This window comes from Chelonoidis abingdonii, chromosome 6 (genome assembly GCF_003597395.2).
Source record: "Chelonoidis abingdonii isolate Lonesome George chromosome 6, CheloAbing_2.0, whole genome shotgun sequence".
In the NCBI taxonomy this organism is placed as follows: Eukaryota; Metazoa; Chordata; order Testudines; family Testudinidae; genus Chelonoidis; species Chelonoidis abingdonii.
Window position 1 is genome coordinate 132,281,652 of NC_133774.1, and position 27,373 is coordinate 132,309,024.

A 27,373-nucleotide genomic window follows, 5' to 3' on the forward strand; every position below is an offset into this window, starting at 1 on the left:
AGCAGGGGGTTGGACTAGATGACCTCCTGAGGTCCCTTCCAATCCTGATATTCTATGACTCGTCTATGACTCGCTATGCCCTCGAATGATCTCACACATGAAAATAAGACAATAAACATTTATCATCTGTGGGTGAACTCTTTTCACAAAGCGATCACTGTCTGACCTCTCCATCTTCATCTTCAAAGGAAACCTGCACAACCCTTTTTCAAAAGACAAGCCTGGAAGCTTAAATTCATAACTCTGCTGGGCACCAAAAATCAGGCACTGAACAGAGACCCTGGATTTATGGCTTATTACAGCAATCTGCAGCCTACTAACCCCCTCAATCCTATGATTGCAGAGGTACTAACAAGCCACTCTACCTTGAATGGTCCCTTTACAATATGTGTTAACTACTTATGCTAAACAATCCGTTCCACCTTGTATTTAGCTGTGATGCATGGAGTACCTTTCCCAGACTAGACGAAGAGCTCTGTGTAAGCTCAACAGCTTGTGTGTCTCACCAAAAGACGTTGGTTCAATAAAAGATATTCCCTCGCCCACCTTATATCTTTAATAACATGAGAGTCTGGCAACAAGAGATGGTTTAGAAAAGATATTTGAGAAAGGTGGCGAGCCACTCATGCGCTTCAACTTGAAAGCAGCTGCTGTCTAGGGAGAAAACAGCCTGATTCAGCAAAGCACTTAGGCCATGCCTACCCTACCACTTATGTTGGGAAAACTGATGCTGCTCAGGGGTGTGAAAAAACACATCTTACAGAAGCAGAGCTGCATCAGTACAGCTGTGCTGCTGTAAGCTCTCTAGTGTAGACATAGCCTTAGACACATGCTGTAAGTGCTTTGCTAAATCAGATCCGAAGCAGTGTGGGTGGACAGCTTCTCCTCCTATGAGGCAGATAAGGTGATGCAAGCAACTTTAATGGCATCCCCTATACAAAATAATTTCTCTAATTTACACAGCTGGCAAGGTTGATCCCTGGGAATGGACACTTAGGAAGAGAGAAGATAAATGGTTTCATGCAATGCTAGTCTGTCAATCAACCAGAATTGAGGCTGAAAACATGGTGCAATTGGTAACCTTTTTTGGACCTCATGACCTAACCCTCAAGTCTTGGGCAAAAGCAGGGATTCCAGTATTCTCCAGACCCAAGTCTCTTGCTGCCATTGTTCAGTCTAGAGTTGTTTTTATTTTAATTGAATGGATGCTGTATGGGTGTCTGAGGGTCTGAATGTCCCCCAGGTTTAGGTTTGTTTGGATCTGGGACCCTTTTCTAATGATTAGTGCTGTTGGAACTGCAAAGGGGACCTGTCTGGGAAGAGGTCATTCCTGATAAGAGCTAATGCCCTCACAACATCTGGAGCATTAGGCAAAGAGCAAAAGCTTTGTTTCTAAAGGATATAACTGGTTAGTTGACCTCCTTTTATAAAATAAATCTTTCCTACTTTGGCTCATGTGCACGGATATAGAAATTTAAATTCACTGGAACAGACAGGATGATATCCAGGAGATAAAGTGCTTAAAGAAATGCTCTCAAAGGAAGTTGTCATCTAGGTATTTTAAAAACCTTTGCCCAAAAGGGGCCTTATTTTCTGGCATGCCCCAAAACCTGTTTCTGTAACTCCCCACTCTCCAAGTTATCCGTGGGCTAGAGGACAAGATGGATGATTTTTGAAAATAGTAGAGTGTCGTTCCTCAGGTTGGTAGAAAACCAAGAAACTCTATCGTTATTGTAAAAAAATGACAGCCAATAACAATAAAAAGAGGGTGGTGTTGTGTCAGTAGATACAGAGGACAAGACTAAGACACAAACTATAGTTCCAGGGGTTGGAATCTAGTGGGTAGACACTACATATGCAGTCAGTTGTCTAGGAAATATATTGTATTTATATACAGACTATTTCTGCGGGGGTTAGCTGCTGTTCTATACAATGAAACCCTCCTCACTGTGGAGAGGAGATTTTGACTTGGATTATTTTGCATGCTAAAGTTCACCGTGGGGCATATCTTCCCCCCACCCCTTGCCCAGCAAACTCTGCCAGGCCTTGGCTAACACAGAAAGGTTTGCTAGCGCTTGCTGCAGCAGCTCATGCTTTAAGATTCCTTAGGTCCCAGGTTTGACCCCCGCTGCCAGTGACCCACAGGGGGCTTCATGTTACATCTACACTCACTCTGCTGCAGCCGGCCCTCTACCCTGCTCACTCTCTCTGCATCTTGCATGCACGGACTAAGGGCACTCTGCCCCCTCCCACCCTCGTTTGCATGTTCAGAAGCCAGCAAGAAGCAGCTGCTGCTGCCACCTGGCTGTTTGGCAGGGAGGTTGGAGTACCAGCCATAGCAGTTCTTGTAGACAGACAAGCACGGCCGTCTCTGCACACTGGTGCTCTTGTGTATCAGGGTTAGAGGTGCTAGGGATGCAGCAGCTTGGGCCTGGTCTACACTACGCGTTTAAATCGATTTAAAGAGCGTTAAATCGATTTAACGCTGTACCCGTCCACACTACAACACCCTTTATATCGATATAAAGGGCTCCTTAAATCGATTTCTGTACTCCACCCCGACGAGAGGAGTAGCGCTAAATTCGATATTAACATATCGGATTACGGTTAGTGTGGACGGAAATCGACGTTATTGGCCTCCGGGCGGTATCCCACAGTGCACCACTGACCGCTCTGGACAGCAATCTGAACTCGGATGCAGCGGGCAGGTAAACAGGAAAAGCCCCGCGAACTTTTGAATTACATTTCCTGTTTGCCCAGCGTGGAGCTCTGATCAGCACGGGTGGCGATGCAGTCTCAAATCCAAAAAGAGCTCCAGCATGGACCGTACGGGAGATACTAGATCTGATCGCTGTATGGGGAGACAAATCTGTTGTATCAGAGCTCCGTTACAGAACACGAAATGCCAAAGCGTTTGAAAAAAAATCTCCAGGATACACAGCGCTGCGTGACAAGCGTAACGGGAAGCCAGAGACTCAAATGGACGCTCATGGATGGAGGGGGTACTGAGGACTCCAGCTATCCCACAGTCCACAGCAGTCTCTGAAAAGTATTTGCATTCTTGGCTGAGCTCCCAATGTCTGTAGGTTCAAACACAGTGTCTGGCGTGGTTCAGGGAACAGCTCCTCAGTTTCTTCCCCCCCCCCACCACGTGAAAGAAAAGGGAAAGAAATCATTCCTTGACTACTTTCAGTGTCACCCTATGTGTACTGAATGCTGCTGGTAGACGCGATGCTGCAGCAGTGAAGAGCAGTATCTGCTCCTCTCCCCCTCCCCGGTGGTAGATGGTACAATATGACTGATATCCGTCGTCGCCATCAGCCCGTGAGTGCTCCTGGCTGGCCTCAGGTGAGGCTGGCCGGGGGCGCCTGGGTAAAAATGGGAATGACTCCCAGTTACTCCCAGTAGATGGTACAGAACGGCTGGTAACCGTCTTCATCATAGCAACTGGGGGCTGAGCTTCATCAGCCCCCTCCCTTTCCTGTGTAAAGAAAAGATTCTGTACTGCCTGGACTGTCATAGCAGCAGCATGCTGGGCTCCTCTCCCCCACACCGCTTAATGTCCTGCCTGGACTATCATCGCGCCGGGAGGCTGCCTCCCCCTCATTTTATGTCACTAAACACTCAGTGTTTCTTATTCCTGCATTCTTTATTACTTCATAACACAAATGGGCAGGACACTGCCAGAGTATCCCAGGAAGGTTGGGGGAGGAGGGAAGCAACGGGTGGGGTTGTTGCAGGGGCACCCCCTGTGAATACTGACACGGAGCAGCTGTGCTCTGATACACTGGTCCTCTAATACACTTGCCCCTTATTCTAGGCAGGACTGACTCTATTTTTAGAAACCATAAGGGAGGGATTGACTCAGTCCCAAGTGAGTCAATCCCAATTTTGCTTTTGAGTTGCGCCCCCGGCCGATTTCAGCCAGGGGCACTCATGATAGCAGCGGACAGTACAGAGGGGGAGAGATAACCGTCATCTCATTGCCAGTTTTCTCCGGCAGTAGACGGTACAGAACGACCGGTAACCATCTCTGCTATCATTGCAAAAGCAAGTGAATGCTGCTGTGTAGCGCTGGAGTATCGCCTCTCTCTCCGCGGCATCCAGTACACATACGGTGCCGGAAAAAAAAAAAGCTGAACGGGCTCCATGGTTGCCGTGCTATGGCATCTGCCAGGGCAATCCAGGGAAAAACGGCGCGAAAGGATTGTCAGCTGATGTTTTCCCGGAGGAAGGAATGACTGACGACATTTACCCAGAACCACCCGCGACAATAATGATTCAACCCAGAATTCCAAGGGGCGGGGGAGACTGCGGGAACTATGGGATAGCTACGGAAGAGCTACCCACAATGCAACGCTTCAGAAATCGACGTTAGCCTCGGACCATGGACGCACAACGCCGAATTACTGTGCCTAGTGTGGCCGCATGAAATCGAATTTATAATATCAGTTTTATAAAACCGATTTTAGCTAATTCGATATTATCTCGTAGTGCAGACGTGGCCTTGGAGTGCTTTTCCTCATATGGGGTTTACAGTTTGGTTCAATGGCGTTCCACACCCCCACTATACAAATTGTTCCAATGCCCCTGTTATTGCCTCATAGAGCTATTCCGGAGTGGCTCCAGAAATAGCACAGGGTCCATAACTACAGCTTTGAGGCTGGCTCTGAGAATAACACACACTTATTAATTTGTAGTAACACATGGTTCATAATTTCTTTAAATGTACAGTGTTTTTATGTAAAATCATTAAAAAGCTACATAATTAAACAACACCTTCCTCATGTTGTCAGGGACATCTGTGCATTTAGAGTGGTATTAGTATTCCGAAGTGACAAACCCATGTGTTAGCGTTCTGCAAAATCCCTAATCCAAGCCGTTCTGTTCTCAATTTCCATTCTACAGCAGTCTGGTTAAGAGGCCATATGCAGTCCCATCACCATTGACAACAGCAGCTGAATTTGTTACCTTGATGAGGTTAGCCCATGAAGCAGAATTGCTACTGACTTACCACATCGATTATCTGCAGCAAAGAAAGTTGTAGCTCAACAATAAGAGGTTGGGAATCATTCACTACGGGGCGTTCAAGGCGATTGTAGTTCCTCAAGAGTTCTCTATACAGACGCCTTTGGTTTTCACCCTGCTGGGAAACTTTTGGAGGGAAAAAAAAAGATGGTGACATAAATCATCCGGCCTGATCAGAAAGTCATTTTATTTTTGAATTCTCCATAGTTTATTTTGATCTTCTAAAACAGAGAAGCAGATTCCCAGAAAGTAAAGACCTCCTCAGGTTTGCCCATCTAACACATCTTCCATTCTATGGTTTCATAAAACATTGTGCACTGCATGTGTTTCTATCACAGAGCAACCAAAGAGCTAGAGGTATATAAGCTGGCTAGGAATCTTTAGTGCCACATGACAAAATATGCAGCTGAAGCTCTTGACATCTCTCTAAGGTGGGAAATCCCACACAACAAACTGTTTTTATATTTGGCCGTTCCCAGGTGTTTCCTCTTTTGCGCGCGGGGGGGGGGGTTTCAACCATATTTGTGTTTTGAAACAAAACATTTTAAAAAATTAAAAATATTTTTTTCCTGGCTGAAACTATTAGTAGAATCCTGTCTGAATTTGCAAATAGTTCTAGAGCACTGGAAAATGCATTTTTTTTTAAAGGGAAAAACCAGGAGTCAAAAAAACCTTGGCCCAGCTCTGAGTGGCTGCATTGTGTCCTGAAGTCTGAGAGCTGGCATTAATATGTGTGTTTATCCTATCTAGGATAACTGTGGAGTCCTTGTTATCACTGGATCTGATTGGGCCAGGCCCTCTGTGAGTGTGCAGTGGTCTTGGCAGTGCTCACAGGGGCTAGGCAGAATTGCAGGCTTTGTTCAGGGGAGGTCATAGAATATGAGGGTCAGAAGGTCATCTAGTCCAACCCCCTGCTTGAAGCAGGGTCAGTCCTCAGACTGATTTTTACCCCCAGTTCCCTAAATGGTCCCCTCAAGGATTGAGCTTGCAATGCTGGGTTTAGCAGGCCACTGCTCAAACCACGGAGCTAGCCCTCCCCCCAAGTGAATGCATCCTATCGAGATGTTCCTGTAGGGATGCTGCAGGGGATGGGAAATAGAGTTATCACTTCACTTCCCCATGTGCTAACTAGCATACCTGGCTTCCCTGAAGTCAATGCCCAAATTCCCACTGATTTTCATTGAGGCCAGAATTTTATACGAGGGGTATAGCAGCTAACAGAGTAGAGCTGTGGGAGGTGTTATTTATGTCACGTCTTCCCTGCTGCCCCTCAACACAGGCCTGTGCCAAACAAGCACAGTCTAGCCCCATAGAAACAGCTGATCCTTCTGAAAATCTTACAGCTCTTTACTTCGATAATCTGCATAGCCTCAACTGCCATATTATGGAATGAAATAGGGTTTTTAAAGTCCTTGTACTGGCTTTTTTAATATCTACTTTCCTTGGGTGCTCCTCATTCGTATGTTATGAGACAGCGTAAATGGAAGCACCAATCTACCTTCTGAGGCCAGGTCTACACTGCGACTTTAAATCGGTTTAATGGCCGATATACCGATTTAACGCTGTATCCGTTCACACGACGTCGTCATTAATATCGAGTTAAACGGCTCCTTAAATCGATTTCAGAACTCCTCCCAAACGAGAGGAGTAGCGCTAAATTCGATAGTGATAACTCGGATTAGGGTTCATGTGGACGGAAATCGACGTTATTGGCCTCCGGGCGGCATCCCACAGTGCACCACTGACCGCTCTGGACAGCAATCTGAACTCGGATGCAGCGGGCAGGTAAACAGGAAAAGCCCCGCGAACTTTTGAATTACATTTCCTGCTTGCCCAGCGTGGAGCTCTGATCAGCACGGCTGGCGATGCAGTTTGAAATCGAAAAAGAGCTCCAGCATAGACCGTACGGGAGATACTAGGTCTGATCGCTGTATGGGGAGACAAATCTGTTGTATCCAGCTCCGTTACAGAACACGAAATGCCAAAGCGTTTGAATAAAAAACTCCAGGATACACAGCGCTGTGTGACAAGCGTAACGGGAAGCCAGAGACTCAAATGGACGCTCATGAAGGGAGCGAGGGGGTACTGAGGACTCCAGCTATCCCACAGTCCACAGCAGTCTCTGAAAATTATTTGCATTCTTGGCTGAGCTCCCAATGTCTGTAGGTTCAAACACAGTGTCTGGCATGGTTCAGGGAACAGCTCCTCAGTTTATTTCCCCCCACCACCACGTGAAAAAAAAAGGGAAAGATTGCTGTGCTATGGCGTTTGCTCAATGCACTCCGCGAAAAAGGCGCCAAAGGGTTGTCTGCTGCCTTCACAAAGGGAGGGGTGAGGCTGTACCCAGCACCACCCGGGGCATTGTTTTCTGCCCCATCAGGCACTGTGCTCTCAACACGGAAGTGGGAACTATGGGATAGCTGAGGAACAGCTACCCACAGTGCACCGCTCCTGAAATCGATGGTAGCTTTGGACCATGGACGCAAACAATCGATTTCGGGATCCCACTGTGGACGCGCTAAACCGATTTTATTAGATCTGTTTTGTAATATCGGTTTAAGCTAATTCGAAATAATCGTGCAGTGTAGACGTACCCTGAGAGTCATTCATAGTTTTGTATACGTCCACCATATCCTCCTCTCAATTTCATTTGTTTCTAATCTGTGAAGTCTTTCCAGACCTCTAATTTCCTTTGCTGTTTTTCACTCTGGATCTTTTCTCTTTCTGCCAGCAGTGCAAATCTTTTTTTTGTAGTATGACCAGAATGAAGCACAACATTCGAGGGGAGGGGGCTCCATTGATTTGTACAATGGCCTTACAATAATCTCAGTATTGTACTTACACCCTGATCCTGCAAAGACTGAGCCCTGTGTGTAAATTAGTTTCACTGGGACTATTCATAATCATAAGGGTACATCAATACATTAAAGATTATGAGGCCCTTGGACACTAAGATAATGGCGGCCACATAAGTATCTAAGGCCTGTCTACACTGGTGGGGGCGGGCTCGATCTAAGTTACGCAACTTCTGCTATGTGAATAATGTACCTGAAGTGGACGTAGTTAGATCGACTTACCATGGTGTCTTCACCACGGTGAGTTGACTGCTTCCACTCCCCTGTTGACTCCGCCTGCACCTCTCACGGTAGTGGAATACAGGAGTCGACGGGAGAGCACTCAGGGATTAATTTATCGTGTCTAGAGCCGATAAATCGACCCCCACTGGATCGACCACTGCCCACCGATCCAGCGGGTAGTGTAGACATACCCTAAAATAGATAAATCTTTGCAGGGCTGATGTCATAGAATGCAAGCTGTTTGGGACAGGGATTGAATTTTCATTCTACGAGGGTTCAGGGCCTAGTCCAACAGGGGCTCAATCCCAGATTGGGGCCTCTGGGTTCTATTGCAGTACAAATTAATAAATAACAATCATGATAATTCTCTAGTCTTAGTGCAGTGTAACTCTTGGCTGCTTTTTTGATGATCACTGCACATTGAGCAGATCTTTTCATTGAGCTGTCAGCAGTGAGACTAGGGCTTGTCCCTGAGTGATTACAGCTAATGTCTCTTTTTGGCAATCCAAATAAATTCATAGAATCATAGAATCATAGAATCAAAAGGTTGGAAGGGACCTCATGAGGTCATCTAGTCCAACCCCCTGCTAAAGGCAGGACCACTTTCCCTAAATAATCCTAGCCAGGGCCTAAATAATCCCAGCCAGATCAAATTCTGTCAGCCTGTGATCCTTTATCCAATTTTTTGTTAACATGCTCAAAGAATCCTGGCAGACTGGAATCACAGCTTTATTTACAAATGCCATGCCTGTTTAAGCCAGCAATATCATATAGTCTTATACATCTGTTGTTAATTATTGTACCAATTAATTTCTCTGACGCTGAGGTAAGGGAATCACAACAGAGTCTCTGCTCTGTATTTCCTAGAATCACCCCTAAGGTGGTGTTTTTTTGTTTTGTTTTTTGAGAGGTACAGCTGCTGCACTCCTCTGTAGTAGCTGACTGAGAGAGTATATAGCTGCTTCATTCTAGAGTTCTGCAGGAACACATGATGATATCCTCTGGGCCTGGTGAGCTATTTTAATTTAAATTGTCAGATTGCATCTATATCTCTTATGGTTGCCACCTCAGTCTTGGACAGTTCCACAGCTTCATTGCCTGAAAAGACTAGTTCAGAGTTAGATATCTTCACCAATGTCTTCTGTGGTGAACAGCTGTGCAAAGAGATTGTTTGTTTAGCTTCTGTGTCATGTCTGGAATACTCTGATTCTCTTACTCATAGCTCAGCAAACCCACTGACTTTCTTGCAAGTTGCCATCTTCTGATATGCTTGAAAAAGATCTTATTTGGTTCACATGTCTTTGTCTATTTTCTTCTCAAATTCACTCTTAACAGCCTAACTTACATTTTACCTGCCATTACATAAGTTCCCTTCTATTGGCTTCACCTAAGCTGTATTTTTCATTTTTTTGAAGGTTGCCTCTAAGGTTTCAATAAACTCTTGGGCCTTACCATGTGCCTGTCCATTCTATCTTGTTCCCATTGTTTAGGGGTAAGCATGACTCTGATTATGATTGCATAAGTGCTTACAATCAGAGTGGAAGCTCCTCACTTTTTTTGTCTCCTTAGCTTCATTTAAACTGGCTTGTGTTTCCCCCTCCCTGCCCCCCAAAAGGTGACCTATGCTAGTGTTTGAAAATCCCTCTATCCACAACAGTGTAGACTGTACTACCATTGTGGTCCTGTATCTTCATTAAACCAAGCTCTCCTGTGTATTACTTAGAACAGAGTCAAACATATCCTCTCCTCCTGCATCCTCCAGACCTAGCTGTTCCAGGAAGCAATTCTTTATGGGGTTGAGAAATTTCTTCTCAAAACTGTACCTCTTAATATTTTGGCAGCTGAAGTCCTCCATTATTATCCGATGTTGTGTCCTCTCTAAATGTTGCACCATTGCTGGCACCCACTCAGCTTGGAGACCAGCAACATATTCCAGCTATTATATAGCCCATTGTGTTGGGATTTGTAGCCATATGTTTGTGCGCATTTCATTTTTTATCTATAGAATTATGTAAATCTCCATGCAATTTGGAGCCTGCGGGCTCCTGGCAAATTGCCAAGGCAGCTGTTGGTGTCACAAATGGTTGGCCTGTCTAATCAGGCTGTCATCTCTTTTTGTTGCGGTAATCTCCGAGTGTGAAGAGAGGTGAGATACAGGACAGATTAAAATATATTTTTTAAGAAAAATTAGACCAGCATAGTCTTAAATACTCAGTGCTTCGGTCACCAGGGAGATGATTGGTTTTCTCTCTTTCTAAAGCCCTGAAAACTCCGTAGTGTGAAGTCAGAATGAGCTAAATTTTGGCATTTCTCTATAACAGGAGGTTGTAACTTCTGGTTCTGGGGACTGGTAGTGAGATGCAGGGAGATTCTTCTCTCAAACAAAAATATGGCCCCCGGTCTTTAGATCTGAATCTTTTTTCCACTGACCAGTATGAAATTGCATCCAAATTAACTATTTGAAGAATGGTAAAGTTGAAAAGTCAATTGCTCAAAAGTGATGCCAGACATGAGGTGAAACCTTCATTCACTTCCCTTGTGCAGATGCATTGTGGTACAATCTTGCCTCACATGACACAGGAAGTGTGCAGCAGAACCAGGAATAGCCAGAGCTCTTAGGTCTTGGTCAAGGGTCTTTAAGCACAAGAAAATGGCCTCTTTCACTGTCCATTGTATGCACTAATCAGGCAGGGGTGCTATGGAAAATGTGATTATGTGATTAAAGACTGTATCGTAATGCATACTCACAAGGGGGCTGATTTCAAGTTGTACAGTCAACCTTAAATCTGGCATCTCCTGGCATTACAATGTTTGACTTTTCAACCTTAATGACCTTTAACATAGAGGTTTCTTTAAATACAATTTTATCTTTTTTTTAATAAAGAAAGCTGTAAAACAGTAATACCATTATATAGAAACACATTGACACCTGCCTGGGTTATTATCAGGAACTGAACGCAGGACTTTTAGATCTACAACACAAACTGCTACCTTTAGAGACAAAGGAGTAACTGGTAGCAGTAGTAGGTTGTTATCCTATATGTGGACTAGCCTTTGTGGGGTGAGGAATACAGTACACGTTATACTAGTGCTTTACTTAGCCATTTCCCAGCCAGCAGTAGAACAGCCTGAATCAGAATTTCTGGGTCCTAATCTTGGCTTTTTCTGTGCGGTGTGGTTACCAAGCACATCAGTTTGCCCTGTTCTTTCTATAAGGTTGAGTGGGTGGGACTATAGTCTGCCATATTATATCTGCATGTTTTCCAACTTTGCCAGAAGTGCCCATGCCCGACCTTGCCTTTACCGCATGCCATTACCGCATGACCGCCATTACCGATAGTTGTCTCCTTCCTATGGTGGAAGCATTAGGCCTGGCTCAAGAAAAAGGTCTGGCTACACCAAAATATTACCACCAGTCAGTAGAAATACTGACACTTTGGGCTGTTGCTGGCTTCCAACCAAACACACCTTCCTCTAGGCGACAGAGGCGGCTGCTGCTGTTGTTCCCCATGTGGAGCCAAGCACTGGGGTGCCTATGAGTAGGCTCAGAGCAGATTAAAGGTGGTGGGAGCTGGGAAGTCTCCTCACTGCATATGAAGGCAGCGAGGCTGGAGTGTTCCCAGTGCAGTTGGAACATTCCGAGATTTTAGCAGCAAGACAAACCAAATCTGAGCATGTGCAGAGGCTTCTAACTTTGCCAGATCTGGGAGGATTTTCTGGGAGGAGCACAAGACACCCCTGTGACCCTAGGACCACCCCCCTGCCACATTTCTAGTTTTTGCTCCAAAGCACAGAGGCACTGGAGCTCTTCAAAGAAATGAATTGGAAAAAAGTTAAATGCTGGCAACAAAATGTATTTTCCCTTAACTTTCTTCATGGAAATGGCTGACCCATTTTTGTGATTTTTTTTTTAATTCAGCCTCAAGCAAAGAACAAGCTTGGGGTGGTGGGGGAGTGTGACAGAGTTATAAACAACTGAAAACATTCTTATAACAGCAGCAAAGAGTCCTGTGGCACCTTATAGACTAACAGACGTACTGGAGCATGTATTCACCCACGAAAGCTCATGCTCCAATACGTCTGTTAGTCTATAAGGTGCCACAGGACTCTTTGCTGCTTTTACAGATCCAGACTAACATGCTACCCCTCTGATATTCTTATAACAGAAAGTGTCAGGCAACCTTAACTATAAGCAATGCTGTAGATAAAATAGACGATCCTAAAGGGTTCCATGGGGAGAAAATACTGGCTGCTAATGGGCTTTTTAATCTAATGCCTGAAAACTGTCGCTGGACAAATTCAAATTAGAACTAAGGCACAAATGTTTATCAGCGAAGGTGATTAACCATGGGAACAAACTCCCAAGGGGAGTGGTGGATTCTCCCTCTTAATGTCTTCAAATCAAGCCTGGGAAGAAATGCTTAAACCAAACACAAGTTACTGGAGTAACTAGGTAAAATGTAAAGGTCTGTGATATACTGGAGACCAGATTTGATCAGCTAATGGTCCCCTCTGGCCTTAAACTTTATGAAGTTAGTAAGCAAGTGTGACAGAGTGCAGGGAGTGAGTAGGTGAGCCAGCATTCTGATCCCTTAGGCCACGTCTACACTACCCGCCAGATTGGCAGGTAGTAATCGATCTATCAATTTATCACATCTCGTCTATATGCGATAAATCGATCCCTGAATCGACATCCATACTCCACCTCGGCCGGAGGAGTAAGCGGAGTCGACGGGGGAGCCGCAGCAGTCGACTCACTGCCATGAGGATGGCCAGGTAAGTCGAACTAAGATACTTCGACTTCAGCTACGCCGAAGTTGCATATCTTAGGTTGATCCCCCCCAGTGTAGGCCAGGCCTTAGAGGCCAATTAGTGCCCCAGGAGAAGCTGATTGGGAGTAATGAACTGAATTGGCCCATCAGTCCAGGGCTGATAAGAGGCACAGGAAAGAAGTGCAAAAAGAGAGACAGGAAGAACAGGACTAGCTTTAATTAATTACTTGGCCTCCTAAGCTCAAAGGTTGTGGACTCAAACCTCCATAAGTGTCTCACCACAAGAGGGAAACAGAGCCACACTGTGCTAATGTGGATTGTACAGAAAATGCTTACTGTCCTACTCTCAAATGGTGATTCTGAGGCTTAATTCATTGGTGTATGCAAAGTGCTCTGAAGACCTGGGGAGATGATGCAGTAGAGATGGTCGGTGGTGGTGCTACCGGCTCAGGTGACATTTAGTCTAGTATGAGTTGGCAGCAACCGCGTCCCGGGAAGAGCTGCCCTTTTGTGGTACTGCGTGTTGCATAGTCTCCTTAGGCATCCGGTGCTCTGTACCTGGTGGTTAGCTGCTTTGACTGTAAAGTATCAGAGGGGTAGCCGTGTTAGTCTGGATCTGTAAAAGCAGCAAAGAATTCTGTGACACCTTATAGACTAACAGACGTTTTGGAGCATGAGCTTTCGTGGGTGAATACCCACTTCGTCAGATGCATGTCTGACTGTTTTGACTGTAAAGTTATTCAAAGTGTAACTTTGATTTTTAAAGCCCTTAAAGGTGCAGGACCTGGCTGTATCTGAGAACCTCTTGCTGGAGCCTTATGCTCAGACAGCAGGCCCTATTTATGGACTGTACCACTGAGTGTTCCTCTCCCATCTGTCCATCCCCCTTGTCTGTTGTGCAGCCCATTGAATAGGGTGCTGGGCTGGGGTCCAGGAGAGCTGGGTTCTGCTTCTGGCTCTGCCTCTGACCTGACGCATGACTTCAGGTAAGTCACTTTCCCTCTTGTGCTTCTATCTCCCCTCCCACCCATTGTCTTGTCTATGTAGAAATAAGCTCTTTGGGGAAGGCAATCTCCCCCTACATGGGTACTGCTGCACTGCATGTACAATACATATGGTATGGATATAAATAGTTGAGGAGCTGGAGAGGTGCGGCTTAGGGGAGTAAAGCCATGCCTGAAGGGTGTGGGTGTGTAGGCAACTACACACACTGTTCACCCAAACTGTGCCTCCCCATCCAGGCTGCTATTTTCAGCCATGTGGTGTCTCACTGCCTCCCCTCTGCCAGAGCCTTTCACTGACACATGTAGCTACACACCACAGTGTGGACCCAGTGTGTAGCTACACATACGCTATGTGCCACCGCCAGTGGTGTGTAGTGTAGACAAAGCCTGTGTTTGTGCTGCACCCAGCACAATGGGCCCCTGATCTTGGGTAGGCTCTTGAGGTGCTACTGTAACGTGAATTCCATTTGAATTTGGTAGGCGATTGGCCTTTTGCTCTGTCGGGTCCTAGTGGGCCTGGAACTTGCTCCTCCTTAAAATCCGTCTCGGCACATCCCTTCCCACTTCTAAATAACATCTTTTGGATTTAAAAAAAAAAAGTTAGGGAGTTTTAATCTGAGCTCTGCTGGCCACATCTATTGCTTCGTCCCTTTAATCATAGAATCATAGAATATCAGGGTTGGAAGGGACCTCAAGGAGATCATCTAGTTCTGCCCCACTTTTTTTTTTTATAGATTCTTTTGGCAGGTTTTATGTGTTTAAGCTTTTAGAGGGTGATTTTATCTGAATGATTTCAATTGTGTCAACTTCCTTCCTTTTGCTTTGGCAAAGGAACTTTACACAGACAGTTATTACTTGATTCATATTGTTGGATATTGTCCAGTCCTCCCTGACTATTGCAAAAATATTCTTTTTCCTTCATTATATACACAGCCGTTACCAGGTCTCCACCAATTCCTAATTCTCCAGGCATCTTTATTACGTTGCTTTTGTTTGAGCGACGTTTAGCTCTTAAAGCAGTTCCATAGCTGAGCATTCTTGAATCATCATTAACTTCATTCCTCTTCCCATCACACTGCTGCTTCTCTAGTGTTTTGTCTCCTGATATATTTATAAAAGCCCTTAACCCCTTAGGGTATCATTAACTCATTCTACTTATTTGCTGCCCTTACGTTTTCTGTACATGCTTTAACTGAGTCTGCATATTCCTGTTGAATCCCTTCTCTCTTTCCCATACTTTTTTTTCTTTTTTCTTTTTTTTAACAATCAGATATTCTTAATTCCCCAAATTTTCCTTTCTTGAGCATCAGGCTCATTATACCAGCATGTATGATTTATTTGTATAGTGAATTCAGACATCACTCAGTATGATAGGAAAGCTTATACAGCAAGACAGTATTAAGAAAACTAAAGAAGAACCTGTTTGGCATTATGGAAATATCATTAAAGCCCTTCTAGAATCCTACAGGTTATTTGCACTTACATATTTATCTTTCGGGTGGTTTCTCCGTAGATTCTTATAGGGTTTCTAGTTTCTACTATGATGTTCTCATATGGAATAAACAAATGTAAGGATTTTTTTCTAGGATATAAAATAAAGAATAATGAAACAGATAATGGGGATGATCCAGGCAAAATGGGAAAGTGTGGAGCATAAAATATGTTTTCAGGTCTGTCTGTTTTAGAATATTCGCTAGGAATCTAACCAGTTTTGAAGAAATGCAGCATATTCAATCCACTTTGACAGACATGTGCATGCATACCGTTTTCTTAGTGTATTCTGCAGATTTCTGGGAATGCAAAGCATGTCATTGCCATATGTCATTTAATCTCCCAAAATACCAATATTCCCATCTGCTTTTGTTCTTATCTATAGTCAGTGGCATGGCATTTCCCCACACTTGCAAGCCCTTTCTTTTTTTAAGTCCTTTTTCCTTTGGATTTTCATCCATATTATATTTAAGACAAAGTGCCCTTCAAACTGTATCCTTGTTTAGAAATGAAAATTGTAACTCTCTTGCATCAACGGCCTCATGATGTGTATGCTCTGTACTTGAGTATTTCTTGTCTTTGGTTAAAATATCTTTCATCTAGTTCCCTTTTGTATAGTCTTTGAGTCTAACCTTCAGATCTCATTAGATGAAGAATGTGAAAAAATATTCCATGTGTTCTGGCCACAAGCAGTCCAACTTTGCTGGCATTTATACCGGAGTAAATGAGAGCAGAGGTTGGCCCTAGACCGCACTGTAGTGACTGGTTGTTAAAGGTTGCTTGAAGATGAGTCTAAAGGTTTCGGTTTAGCATAAATTTGGTAAAAACAATGAGGAGTGCTTGTGGCACCTTAGAGACTAGCAAATTTATTTGGGCATAAGCTTTCGTGGGCTACAGCCCACTTCTTTGGATGCATGGAGTGGAAAATACAGAAGCAGGTATAAATAGACAGTACTTGAAAAGATGGGAGTTGCCTCACCAAGTGGGGGGTCAGTGCCATGAGACAATTCAATTAAGGTGGAAGTGGGCTATTCTCAACAGTAGAATACTTTGTAGTGGTAATGAGGCCAATGTAATCAGAGTGGCCCATTTCAAAGGGTTGACAAGAAGGTGTGAGTAACAGAAGGGGGAAATTAGTTTGGAGAAATTAGTTTTTGTAGTAACCCACGGCTATCACTCTGATACCTGTCATAGATTTGATGTGGCGCAAAAGCAAAATAGCAAACTGACAAGATAATGCAGCTCATTACATAATAAAAAAGACTGAAACAAAATTAAAATAAAAGTGGCCCTGCTGGAGCGATGCAGATGTTTTTAAATGCCAAGGCATGTTTGTGATGCAAATACCAAACATGCATCGCAACAGAACTGATTGTTGCATCCCTACAGAATATGCCGTTGTTCTGTAGATGAGTGCATTGTTCTGAAACGCTATTTAATTTAAATTGGTAATACTCTGACAGAGGCTCCTGAGCTGCAAGAGGCTCTTTTGTTGTGTGATTTAATTATTAACCAATCAGGAGGCTTTTACTATGTAATTAACCAATTGTAGCTGATAAAATAATAATACTTGGTCAGTCCTTTTGCTGTGAGAATAACATATACTAAATATTTCCCTGTCATACTGTTTAAATATGAATACATAGCACAATAGTAAATGAAACAATGAATTCACACTCCTGTGGCTCTTTTGGGGAATGTTGATCGCTAATTTGGCTCCTGAACCCTGAGGTCTGAATATCACTGCTTTAAATTGAAGGGTTGATCACAAATTGAAAAAAACCCAGCATACCCCTAAGATAGAAATAACTATATTTAAAGCTTGTGTAATTCCCTAAAGTAAAAATGACTGATTAAAATAAGGGTGGTTTTTTTGTACTTTAGCCCCGAACAACAGAGCATTGAATATTATAACAACACACAAAGAACAGCAAAGGGAGAGAAAAATTAAGAGGCACAAACAAGGGAGAAAACATCTTGCTGAGATTTGCTATAGAATGCTGCTGAGACAGCAAGGAAGTACGAAGGCCACTTATCATAAGCATTCCCAAATCTGGACTTAGCGTCCAGAAATCTGGGTGCCTGCATGAACTCCTCTAAGCTTAATTACCAGCTTAGATTTGATCTCGCTGCCACCAGCCAAAAATTCCAGGGTTTTGGCTCCCTCTGGTCTCCCCAAACCCTTCCCTGGGGAACCCCAAGACTCAGAAGCCCTGGTCTTACCTCAAAGGGAATAACCACTTCCTTCCCTCTCTCTCCCACCCAGAATTTCCTCTCTGGGCTAACCTGAGAGTTACTGATGCAACCTCTTACATCACCAAGAGCAGTCTTTCTCTTCACAAAGAGACAACCAAAATACAAGGAAACAGAAATGATTCTCTCTCTCTTCCCCCTCCCACCAATTCCTGTGCTGCAGAGCTTCACCTCCATAGATCTAAACACAAAGAGAATTCCCCTCCCCTTCGTTCCTTAGCCTACCCAAAGAGAAAAACTCAAACAGTCTTAAAGAAAGCTTATATAAAAAGAAAGAAAAAACACATGAACATGATCTCTGCATCAAGCTGACATACACAGGGCTATTACTTAAAAGAAAAAATATGAATAACCAGCCTTATCCAAAAAGAGATACAATTTAAACATTCCAGCAACTCCACACATGTAAATACAAAAAAACAATAACAGCCTATTGTTTTTCTACTTTGTACTTACAACTTTGAAACTGAAGATTAGAAGCTTACAGATGAAAAAGATCCCCTCTCATAGCTGAGAGCGAACAAAGACACAGACCCAAAAAATTCCCTCCCTTGAGCTTTGAAAAATCCAGTTTCCTGATTGGTCCTCTGGTCAGGTGTTTGGTTCCCGTTGTTAACCCTTTACAGGTAAAAGAAACATTAACCCTTAGCTATCTGTTTATGACACCACTACAGATATTAGGAGTGGCAGAGGAGAATACTCTTTCACCAGCAATGCCCAGATTGTGTCAAGGGACAGAAATAATGTGACTGGAGGGTGGAGAAGACCTGGAGGGGAGTGGTAAGATGAAATCTGTGTGATAAGAAAGGGGGAAGTCCCCTAGGGAGGCAGTGTTGGCTTGCATATAGAACAGTGGTTCTGAACCTTTCCTGACCCCTGTACCCGTTTCAAGAATTTGATTTGTCTTGTCTACCCCCAAGTTTCACCTCACTCCAAAACTTACAGAATCAGACATAAAAATACAGAATTGTCCCAGCACACTGTTACTGAAACATTGCTGACTTTCTCATTTTTATCATATAACTATAAAATAACTCAATTGGCATATAAATATTGGGTTCACATTTCAGTGTATAGCATACAGAGCAGTATAAACAAGTCATTGACTATGAAATTTTATTTCGTACTGTCTTCGCTAGTGCTTTTTATGTAGCCTGTTGTAAACCTAGGCAAATGTCTAGATGAGTTGATGTACACCCTGGAAGACCTCTGAGTACCCCCAGGGGTACACATACCCCTAGTTGAGAACCACTAGTACAGAGTACTGACCTGGGAATTAGAAGACCCTAGTTCTCTTCTTGATGTGGCCTTGGGCAAGATACTTCACCACACTGTGCCTTAGTTTCCCCATCTATAAAATGGAAATCATGATGCTTTTGTAAAGCAATCTGAGATCCACCTCTGCCCTATATAAGAGCTAGGTATTGTTTTATTTTCATTTTTGAGTGGCTGCAGGAAGCCAACGGTACAGTAATGACCCATAGACTTAGTAATGCTCACCTGACTCTGAAGGGGATGGGGACAAAGCCCAAAGAGAAGAAAGAACATGATAAAAGGGAGAGACATCTGCCAGGCTCTCTCTCCTCGACCTACATCTGCCGTCACCATCACCAAGCAACTGAAACACTGATCAAAGGGGAAAGCCTGACTGAAAAGTAACCAGCCAGCCTGTGGTGAGAAGCTTCTAAGTTTGTAAGGACATTGAAAGTGTTAAGATCAGCTTAGAATGTGTTGTGCTTTTATTTCATTTGATCAAATCTGACTTGCTGTGCTTTGACGTATAATCACTTAAAATCTATCTTTAGAGTTAATACATCTGTTTGTTTGTTCTACCTGAAGCAGTGTGTTCGGTTTGAAGAGTGTAAGAGGCTCCCCTGGGGATAACAAGCCTAGTACACATCAATTTCATTGTTAAATTGCCAAACTTATATAAGCTTGCAGTGTCCAGTGGGCATAACTGGACACTGCAAGACAGAGATTCCTAGGTTGTGTCTGGGACCGGCGATACTGGCTAGTGTCATTCACTTGCAAGTAGCTGGGAGCAGCTTCCATGCTAGAGGCTGTGCGTGAACAGCCCAGGAGTGGGGGTTCTCACAACAGAGCAGGGTGAGTCTGGCTCCCCGAGTCAAGGATTGAAGAGACCTAGCAGATCACCGGTCCAGAAAACACCAGAGGGGAATGTCACATAGAGAGTTTTGGTGCAGGAGGGGGTTCAGGTTCTAGGAGTGGGCTCTGGGAGCAGGAGGAGGTGCAGGCTTTCGGAAGGAATTTGGGTGTGGGGGGGACAGGTTCTGGAAAGGAGTTTGGTGGGGGAGGAGGTGAGGAGTCAGGCTGTAGGAGGGAGTTGGGTGCTGGGGGTGTGTGGCACTTACCGAAAGCAACTGGCACACCCTCTGGCAGCAGTTTCTACGCAGCCAATGAGAGCTGCGGAGTCGGCGCTGGGGCAGGAGCACCACGCATAGACTCCCTGTCCCCTCCCTCCTCCCAGGGGTTCCAGTCACTTCCAGGAGCAGCACAGGGTGAGGTGGGGCAGGAAGACTACCTTAGCCCCGCTGTACAGCCAACGGTGGGGCGGCTGGGGAACCCAGGGCCTTTTTAATCACCTGGCCCACTGGCAATTGTGCCCTTTGTGCCCTCCCGTCGGTGGGCCTGGGCAATGGAGTGCCCACATTCAGGCAGTCCTGTCAGTTCTGCTATCATAACAGTGCTGTTCTCTGAGAGCGTAGCAGGGCCTGGGTTTGAACAGGAGCTTACACCTTCAAGGCCAGTCTGGGGCAGAACCTTTGTGTGCGTGAGGAGAAACTCCTTAGTGACACGAGGGTGGTCAGCGATGAACTAGGCTATGGGGCCCTTAAGCAACTACCTCCTCAATAACCTCTTCCTGGGAATGAAAGACTGTTTTCCCCATTGGCTGCCTTGTAAGTGACCATGGACTCTGATTGCACCTCCTGCTGCGTGTAACACTAGGCCCCACCAATGCAGAACTCCTTTCCTGGGGGGCTGCGGGCTGCCCTTCTGAGCATAGCTAGAGTTAGGCTCCATGGAAGGAGGTTGGGGATGCTGTGCGTGGGACCTGACAGGTCCTGGGTTAAGACCTTGGCTTAGGCAGCCAGAGGTCTCACAGCCTGAAGCTTGGAAACACTGCAGACCTCAAGGGTAATGGCTGGGGAGACGAACTCTAGAGGGCGTGCACTGATGCAGTCCTTATCAGATTCCATTAACGTAATGGGAGCTGCAGTAAACTCATTCCTACCGACTGTGAGTCGCTGATATGCCCATGGCCAGGACTCAGCAGCTGCCCTGGTTCTCAATGGGGGGAAATAGAATGAGGAGGGGGTCTCCGTTCTCGATGGGAGCTTGTGTGTGTTGAACTATTTGAAAAACCTGGTTGTAGACTCTGTTTCAGTTTGAACCCAGAATGGTCTAAGGGTTTTTTATCATAGGACTTGAAATGGGTGGGGATAGCTCAGTGGTTTGAGCACTAGCCTGCTAAACCCAAGATTGTGAGCTCAATCCTTAAGGGGCCATCTAGGGATCAGGGGCAAAATCAGTACTTGGTCCTGCTAGTGAAGGCAGGGGACTGGACTCAATGATCTGCAAGGTCTCTTCCAGTTCTATGAGATAGGTATATCTCCATGTTATAAATCCCTTTTCCCTCAGTGTATTAACTGACCTCTCATAACAATATTGACTTTTAAAAGCTCTTAGAAAGTTCTAAAGGTTCCAATAAGCCCCAAGCAGAATATTGCCATGCTCTGTATTGGGCAGCTTGCCCACCAGAGAGAGGCAAGGTCTTAGCCACACATACATCTGACCACTGACGTGTGGACAAGTGGCCACGCAAGCAACTGATTATATCTCTTCCTGACATGCTGGCTTAGCTGTGAGCCTGGGGTAAGCAGAGTGTGTTATTTTCAGCATAGCATCTGGGTCTGGTTCCTGCAGCATCGCGCAGTGCAGAAGATGCTGACCAAGTACCATGTTCCCTGGACATAACACATACCAGTGAGAACACTCAAAATGAGCAGCAAAGACTTGTCAATGTATGGCTCATTGCATAGGGCCTAACATAGGGCCGCATTATTGCAGCAGACAAGCTAGTGACAATCCAGCAATTCTGGGCTCCCTCGTGTCCACGGCTTTACCCATTTATTTTAATTAGATCATGCAGGATTTCTGGGTACTGAACACCATGTGACAACCATGTTAGCTGCAATGTGACCACTTACTGGAGATGGTAAGACATTACCTCAAATCCTTCAATATCATTTTTTTGTTCATTATAACAGCTCAATCAGGGTATAGATTCAGAATATCCAGTGAAATGAAATGGGATTTGGGCACCTGACTCCCTTCAGTTGATTTGAAAATCTCAGCCATAATGACCAGATGAAAATCTCCCTTCTGCCATGATTGCTACGGTGCTTTCTAAACATGGATCCATCCAATCATTTACAGCACTACATCACACAGAGAGATACCAAAGGTGCAATTGCTGATTCTCTCCATGGTGGCATTAGACTTGTCTTTCATAAGAACATAAGAATGGCCATACTGGTCAGACCAAAGGTCCATCTAGCGCAGCATCCTGTCTTCTGACAGTGGCCAATGCCAGGTGCCCCCAATGGAATGAACAGAACAGGTAATCATCAAGTGATCTGTTCCCAGCCTCTGGCAAACAGAGGCTAGGGATACCACCCCTGGCTAATAGCCATTGATGGACCTATCCTCCATAAATGTATCTAGTTCTTTTTTGAACTCTGTTATAGTCTTGGCCTTCAGAACATCCTCTAGCAAGAAGTTCCACAGATTGATGAACAGAAACCTAATACTCCCTTTACTATAGTTTTATAGTGTCAAACTGAGCTTGACTCCATAGCCCTATAAGGCTCTGTCTCAAGTCAGTTTTTCTTGTGAAAGGAAACTATTTTAAGGCACAGGTTTAAAAAGTCTTTTCAGCTAACACTGTTGTTTTGATCAGGTTAGGCCACAGTACAACTTCATTAAGGCCCAGATAAAGTAAAGCACTAAGCGTATGCTTAACTTTAAAATCAATGGGACTTAAAACCCATTCTTAAGCATGTGCTTAAGTGCTTTGCCAAATTGGGGCCAAGAGCAGGTTTTAAAATCCATTCTCAAGAGTACATCACTGTTTGCAAACACAGCTTCTAGCCAAATCTATTTCTCAGACCTTTGAGAGTCTGTGCGCAAGAGCCACATTAGAGGAGTCTTCTCCAAAATTCATTGATTTTTCAATATAAACAGAAGGATAAAATTAAAGATACGGGACAAATTATCAAAGATAATATTGATTTGTCACAAACTCTGGCCTCACTCATGGGATGGAATGTATGATAGGGCTGGAAATGGCCTCCTGAGTCCTTACTTCCAAACCTTGCATGGAGCAGGATTTTCCTCTCCACTAGTTCATCAGATGTTTAATTCATCGTACACTGAAACACCTCTTGTGAAAGTACCTTAGTGAGCTCCCTAAGGCAGATCAGTCTGCTAGCTAATTGCTTCACTGTTCAGCCTTTGTTGTATAATATCTAACTTCCCTGGATAAAATAGTTGAAGATACCGAAGTTTCATTTTCACAAGGGATTTAGGCTCCTAGGCCCAGATCCTCGAAGGTACTGAGGTGCTGAACTCCCTTGGAGCCAAAGTCTTATTGAATGTCAGTGGAACTTAGGCTTCTAAGGGTGAAAACCTTGCTCCATGGAAATCAATGACAAAACTTCCATTGATTTCAGTGGAGCCAAGATTTCTCCCTCAGGGTATGTCTATGCTGCAATTAAAAACCCAGAGCTAGCTTGTACCCACTGATTCAGGCTTGTGGGGCTCGGGCTAAGGGGCTGTTTAATTGTGTGGTGGATGTTCAGACTGGGGCTGGAGCCTTCAAGGTGGGAAGGTTCCAGAGCTCAAGCTTCAGCCCAAGCCCCAATGTCTACATCACAATTAAACAGCCCCTTAGCCCGAGCCAACTGGCACAGGACAGCCACAAGTGTTTAGTTGTCTAAGGTCCAGGTTCTCAAAATATTTAGGCTCAAACTTCTATTGATTTCAGTGGAGCCTAAGTCACTTTGGAAAATAGATGCTTTCAAAAATTGAATCCGTTGTCCCTTTTGTTTAGTTTCAAGATCTGGTGTTTGTTCTGCTTTTCTTAACCACTGTAAATGATTTCTCCCCCTATTCAACATCTGAGTATCAGGAGGCATGGATCATTTCCCGCAATGATGGAGTTTTCTGTAAATTGTACTCAAATCGAAGGTGCAAGAAATGACATCTTTCTAAGCAGGAAATGCTTTTTACATTTCGGGCTGAATTGGTAGCACCTAGAAGTCATAGCCCAGTTCAGGACCCCATTGTGCTAGTCACCGTACCAAAACAAGGTAAAAGGCTTACAAGCCTCAAAGAGTTTACATTCGAACCAAAATAAAACAGACAGGGGGGAAAACAGAGGCAGGAAGTGACTTGTCCGAGGATACACAGCAAGTTAGCGGTAGAGCTGGGACTGGAAGCCAAGTTTCCTGATTCTCATTCCAGTATCCCACCTGCTGGACCATGCTGCCTCTAATTCTGGAGTAGGCAGGAGGTGGTGTAAGGTGGATGTTGGCAAGTGGTATAAGTTAGTCTGAGTGCATGGAACTGTAAGGGAAAGTAATTTACATGACAAGAGGCCAGAATAATGTATTAGTGAATTACAGGGTGGCCTGTTTTATGTTAGCTGCTTTTCCTGCAGTACCTTCTTCTGCATGCTCCTTCGTATGTAAGTGACTTCAGTGTCACCTTCCACTTGACTGGTATGTAATTTACTCCAGGCTACCCATCACCTACATATTGAGTTTATGAAGGGGCTCCCCATTACTTCTAGGAAGCAGATAGCGGAGATTGTTTGCAACAAGCTGCACCTGATATCTAAAAACCGTAAATGCCTTAAGTCAAAGCAATTACACACCAGAGGGGTCTGCCTGAGGGGGGTCACAGAGATGCTTTCACAGGAGATGTTTAATGTAGATAGCATAAAACTTTTGAAAGAATAGGTGCCCTGCAGGGACTGGAGGTCATTCCATGCCCTACCATAAAATAGCCTATGAAATGATTTGCAATAAGTGAGAAATTACATAAATTCCTTTTTGGTGTGTTGGTTCACTGATGTTAAAGTGACGATTAACTTGTTCCACTTTCATGTGGGTGCAGCGTGTGACCCTTGAGGGATTCAGTTGAAGTGTAATGTCAAAAAGGCTTCAACATTAGTAAAGAGCTAGAAGACACATGCTTCATTTTTCTCAAATCTAAAGAGAGAATTCATAGGGCTAATAAATAATATTCCAGTTTGGGACAACTCAGGATCCTCTAGCTGGCAGGTCCATTGTGTATTCATGCCACTGAGCTCAGGAGCAGGTATAAATGTGGCCAGTTGTCACTTTAAAGCAACATTTAATAGAAGCACTCTATTTGCAAATTCCTCATTACAACCGCACAGCTCCTTCATGCATTAGTAATTATCTCAACATTTAAAATACAGTGTTTCAATGCAAAAAAATGTAATTAAGTACCATACAGGTGTCTTGCAAACAAAATTCACAGGTACTAATAGCTCCAGCATCTGGCTGTCACTTCGGTGCTTTAAGTACCATGTAGATATCTTGCAAACAAAACTAACAGGACTCTCTTTTTAGCTGGGTGATAGAGCATTTACCCGGGATACTTTACTGCCACATTACCCTAACCCCACTTCTCAGCCCTCTAATGAAACTAATGTATGTTGTGTAGAGCTAAACAGATTGACTGAGAAATTATTCAGGTGCAAAGAGCATGCCTAAATAGTTCTATGTAGTTGAGAAATTAGTTCACTACATGCCTCATTCTAAAATCAATGGGCCACATCAGACTGCCAGTTTTAAAGCAACAATCTCTAGGCTTTCTGCCTAGATATGGCCTTGAATCACCAAAGCAATCAGCCATGGGGAAATGCTAAATTTTGCAACATGTTCAGAGCAAGAACAATGGTCGAAAAATAATTCGGACAAACACATAGAGGTTTTTACATGAACCACATTCATGTAGAAACTGATGAGAAAACTTCAGCTGTGGAATACTGGCTATTTTTTTGGGCAGATGCAATTTCAACTTCCCTCCTAGCTTTTTTCACAAGTCTTACAATCTCATTACATTGCTAGAAGAAGCATACAACTCCTAGGTAATTTGATAGCACAGGGTAGTTATTTTACAAAGTCTGTTAAAGCACTGAATTCATCTTAGATTAAAATTCTCCTGTTCTAGCAAGGCTAGTGGGAATTTGCATTAAATTTATAGATTCTTGCAACTTTGTACCCTTCATTGGCTTAAAACATTGATACTTTAAGAGGGAAAAGATCCAATAGAGGAAAAATATTGAACCAGAAATAGTTTAATCTACTGTCTATATAGGTGTTAAGCCTTATAAAATTATGCGTAAGAAGTAAATAGTTCTGGAAACTCTTTGTACTTTGAAAATGCAATTATAAATGTCCAGAAGACAGAGAGATATGACTCCCTTCATCATGCTATCTAGCCACTAGTTAAAATGTCTCATTCTTGTAAAGAATGGATAGTATAGTTGTTTATAAGACTGCAGGAACAGTGTATTTTGAAACATGACTGTACACTATAGCACTTCCTAGGATGGTAATATTGTTTTCTTCATAAAAATTGTTTATCTTCTTTCCCTAATGAAATCAATTGCAAACCTCCCATTGACCTCCATGGGACTAGGATTTAGCCCTGAGAAAGCTGAATCCAAAGAGAGACACAGCTGAATTTCTTGGGGGAAATCAAATAGTTCCTGTGAAAATAAAGCAGGTGAAAAAGAACTTACCTTTAAAGAAGGACAGAAACAAAGATGCCCATAGATACAATCCGGAGTAAACAAATCCCAAACACTTCTCAGTGAGCATTGTCCAGACAGAATCGGAGTGCTACTTCTAAGCAGGCAGCAAAGCAGAATGCTGTCTTTGTGACAGCACCAAATGCTTGATAGAGTCAATGATTAACAGTGCTAATAAGCCCTTCGACCAATTCCCCACCATGAGAGGGAAGTACATGTGCCCAACTGTCCCTTCAGTTTAAGGAAGCCAAGTTCAGGGCTGCTTAAGTAAATCCAAGTGCATGCCAAGGCTTGCTAGGGTTTTCTTTCCTGGCACTCTGCACCTTTTCTAGTGCAGAAACAAATGCCAGCGAGACAGCACAAGAGGGGTGTGCATAAAGGGGAGGGGGAGCAAAGGGCCAATGCTACCTGGGAGAGATGTTCGACGTCCCCACTGTCTGTAACTAACTCCGAGGCAGCACGTCAGCTTTGTTTCCAGTGCTAGTACTCGAGTGCCTCTAGAGCCTTTACCTGCGAATGTGATTTCTAGCAGGGAACTGGCTCCTGCCACTGTGTGGAATTAAATGCAGAGGAAGCCTCCACTGTGTGGATGTTCAGATTTTAGCAGCACAGAAGTCAGAAAGTGGAGCCCTGGGGGCCTCAGACTGTCTTCACTCTGCCCCTTTGCATGTGTGGATGGCAGTACAGCCCTTCAGTCATGGCTCCAACCAGAAACAAATAGCTGTCTTACAGTGCTCCTCCCTCCCACTCAGGCTTGCTCCCAGCCAGGAATTTTTGCACACACTCTGGTCCCTTCCCTTTTTCTCAGCTCTACTTTTTTAATTGCCACCAGCAATAAAATATTAGACGTGAATAACAAGCACTTCAAACCTGGCATTT

The 27,373-nt window shown here is 44.1% G+C and overlaps 1 protein-coding gene across 1 annotated transcript in view; it reads right to left on the reverse strand.

Moving 5' to 3' along the window:
* Positions 1–26,946, reverse strand: part of LOC116824763 (neuronal acetylcholine receptor subunit alpha-7-like) — a 95,050-nt gene extending 68,104 nt beyond the window's left edge. The window contains exons 1-2 of the mRNA XM_032780296.1: positions 26,486–26,946; positions 5,015–5,154 (exon numbers count right to left, since the gene is read on the reverse strand). Coding sequence (XP_032636187.1) covers positions 5,015–5,154; positions 26,486–26,564 — 219 coding nt within the window. The 5' untranslated portion in view covers positions 26,565–26,946. The remainder of the gene's footprint in view (positions 1–5,014; positions 5,155–26,485) is intronic.
* Positions 26,947–27,373: the final 427 nt, after the last annotated feature.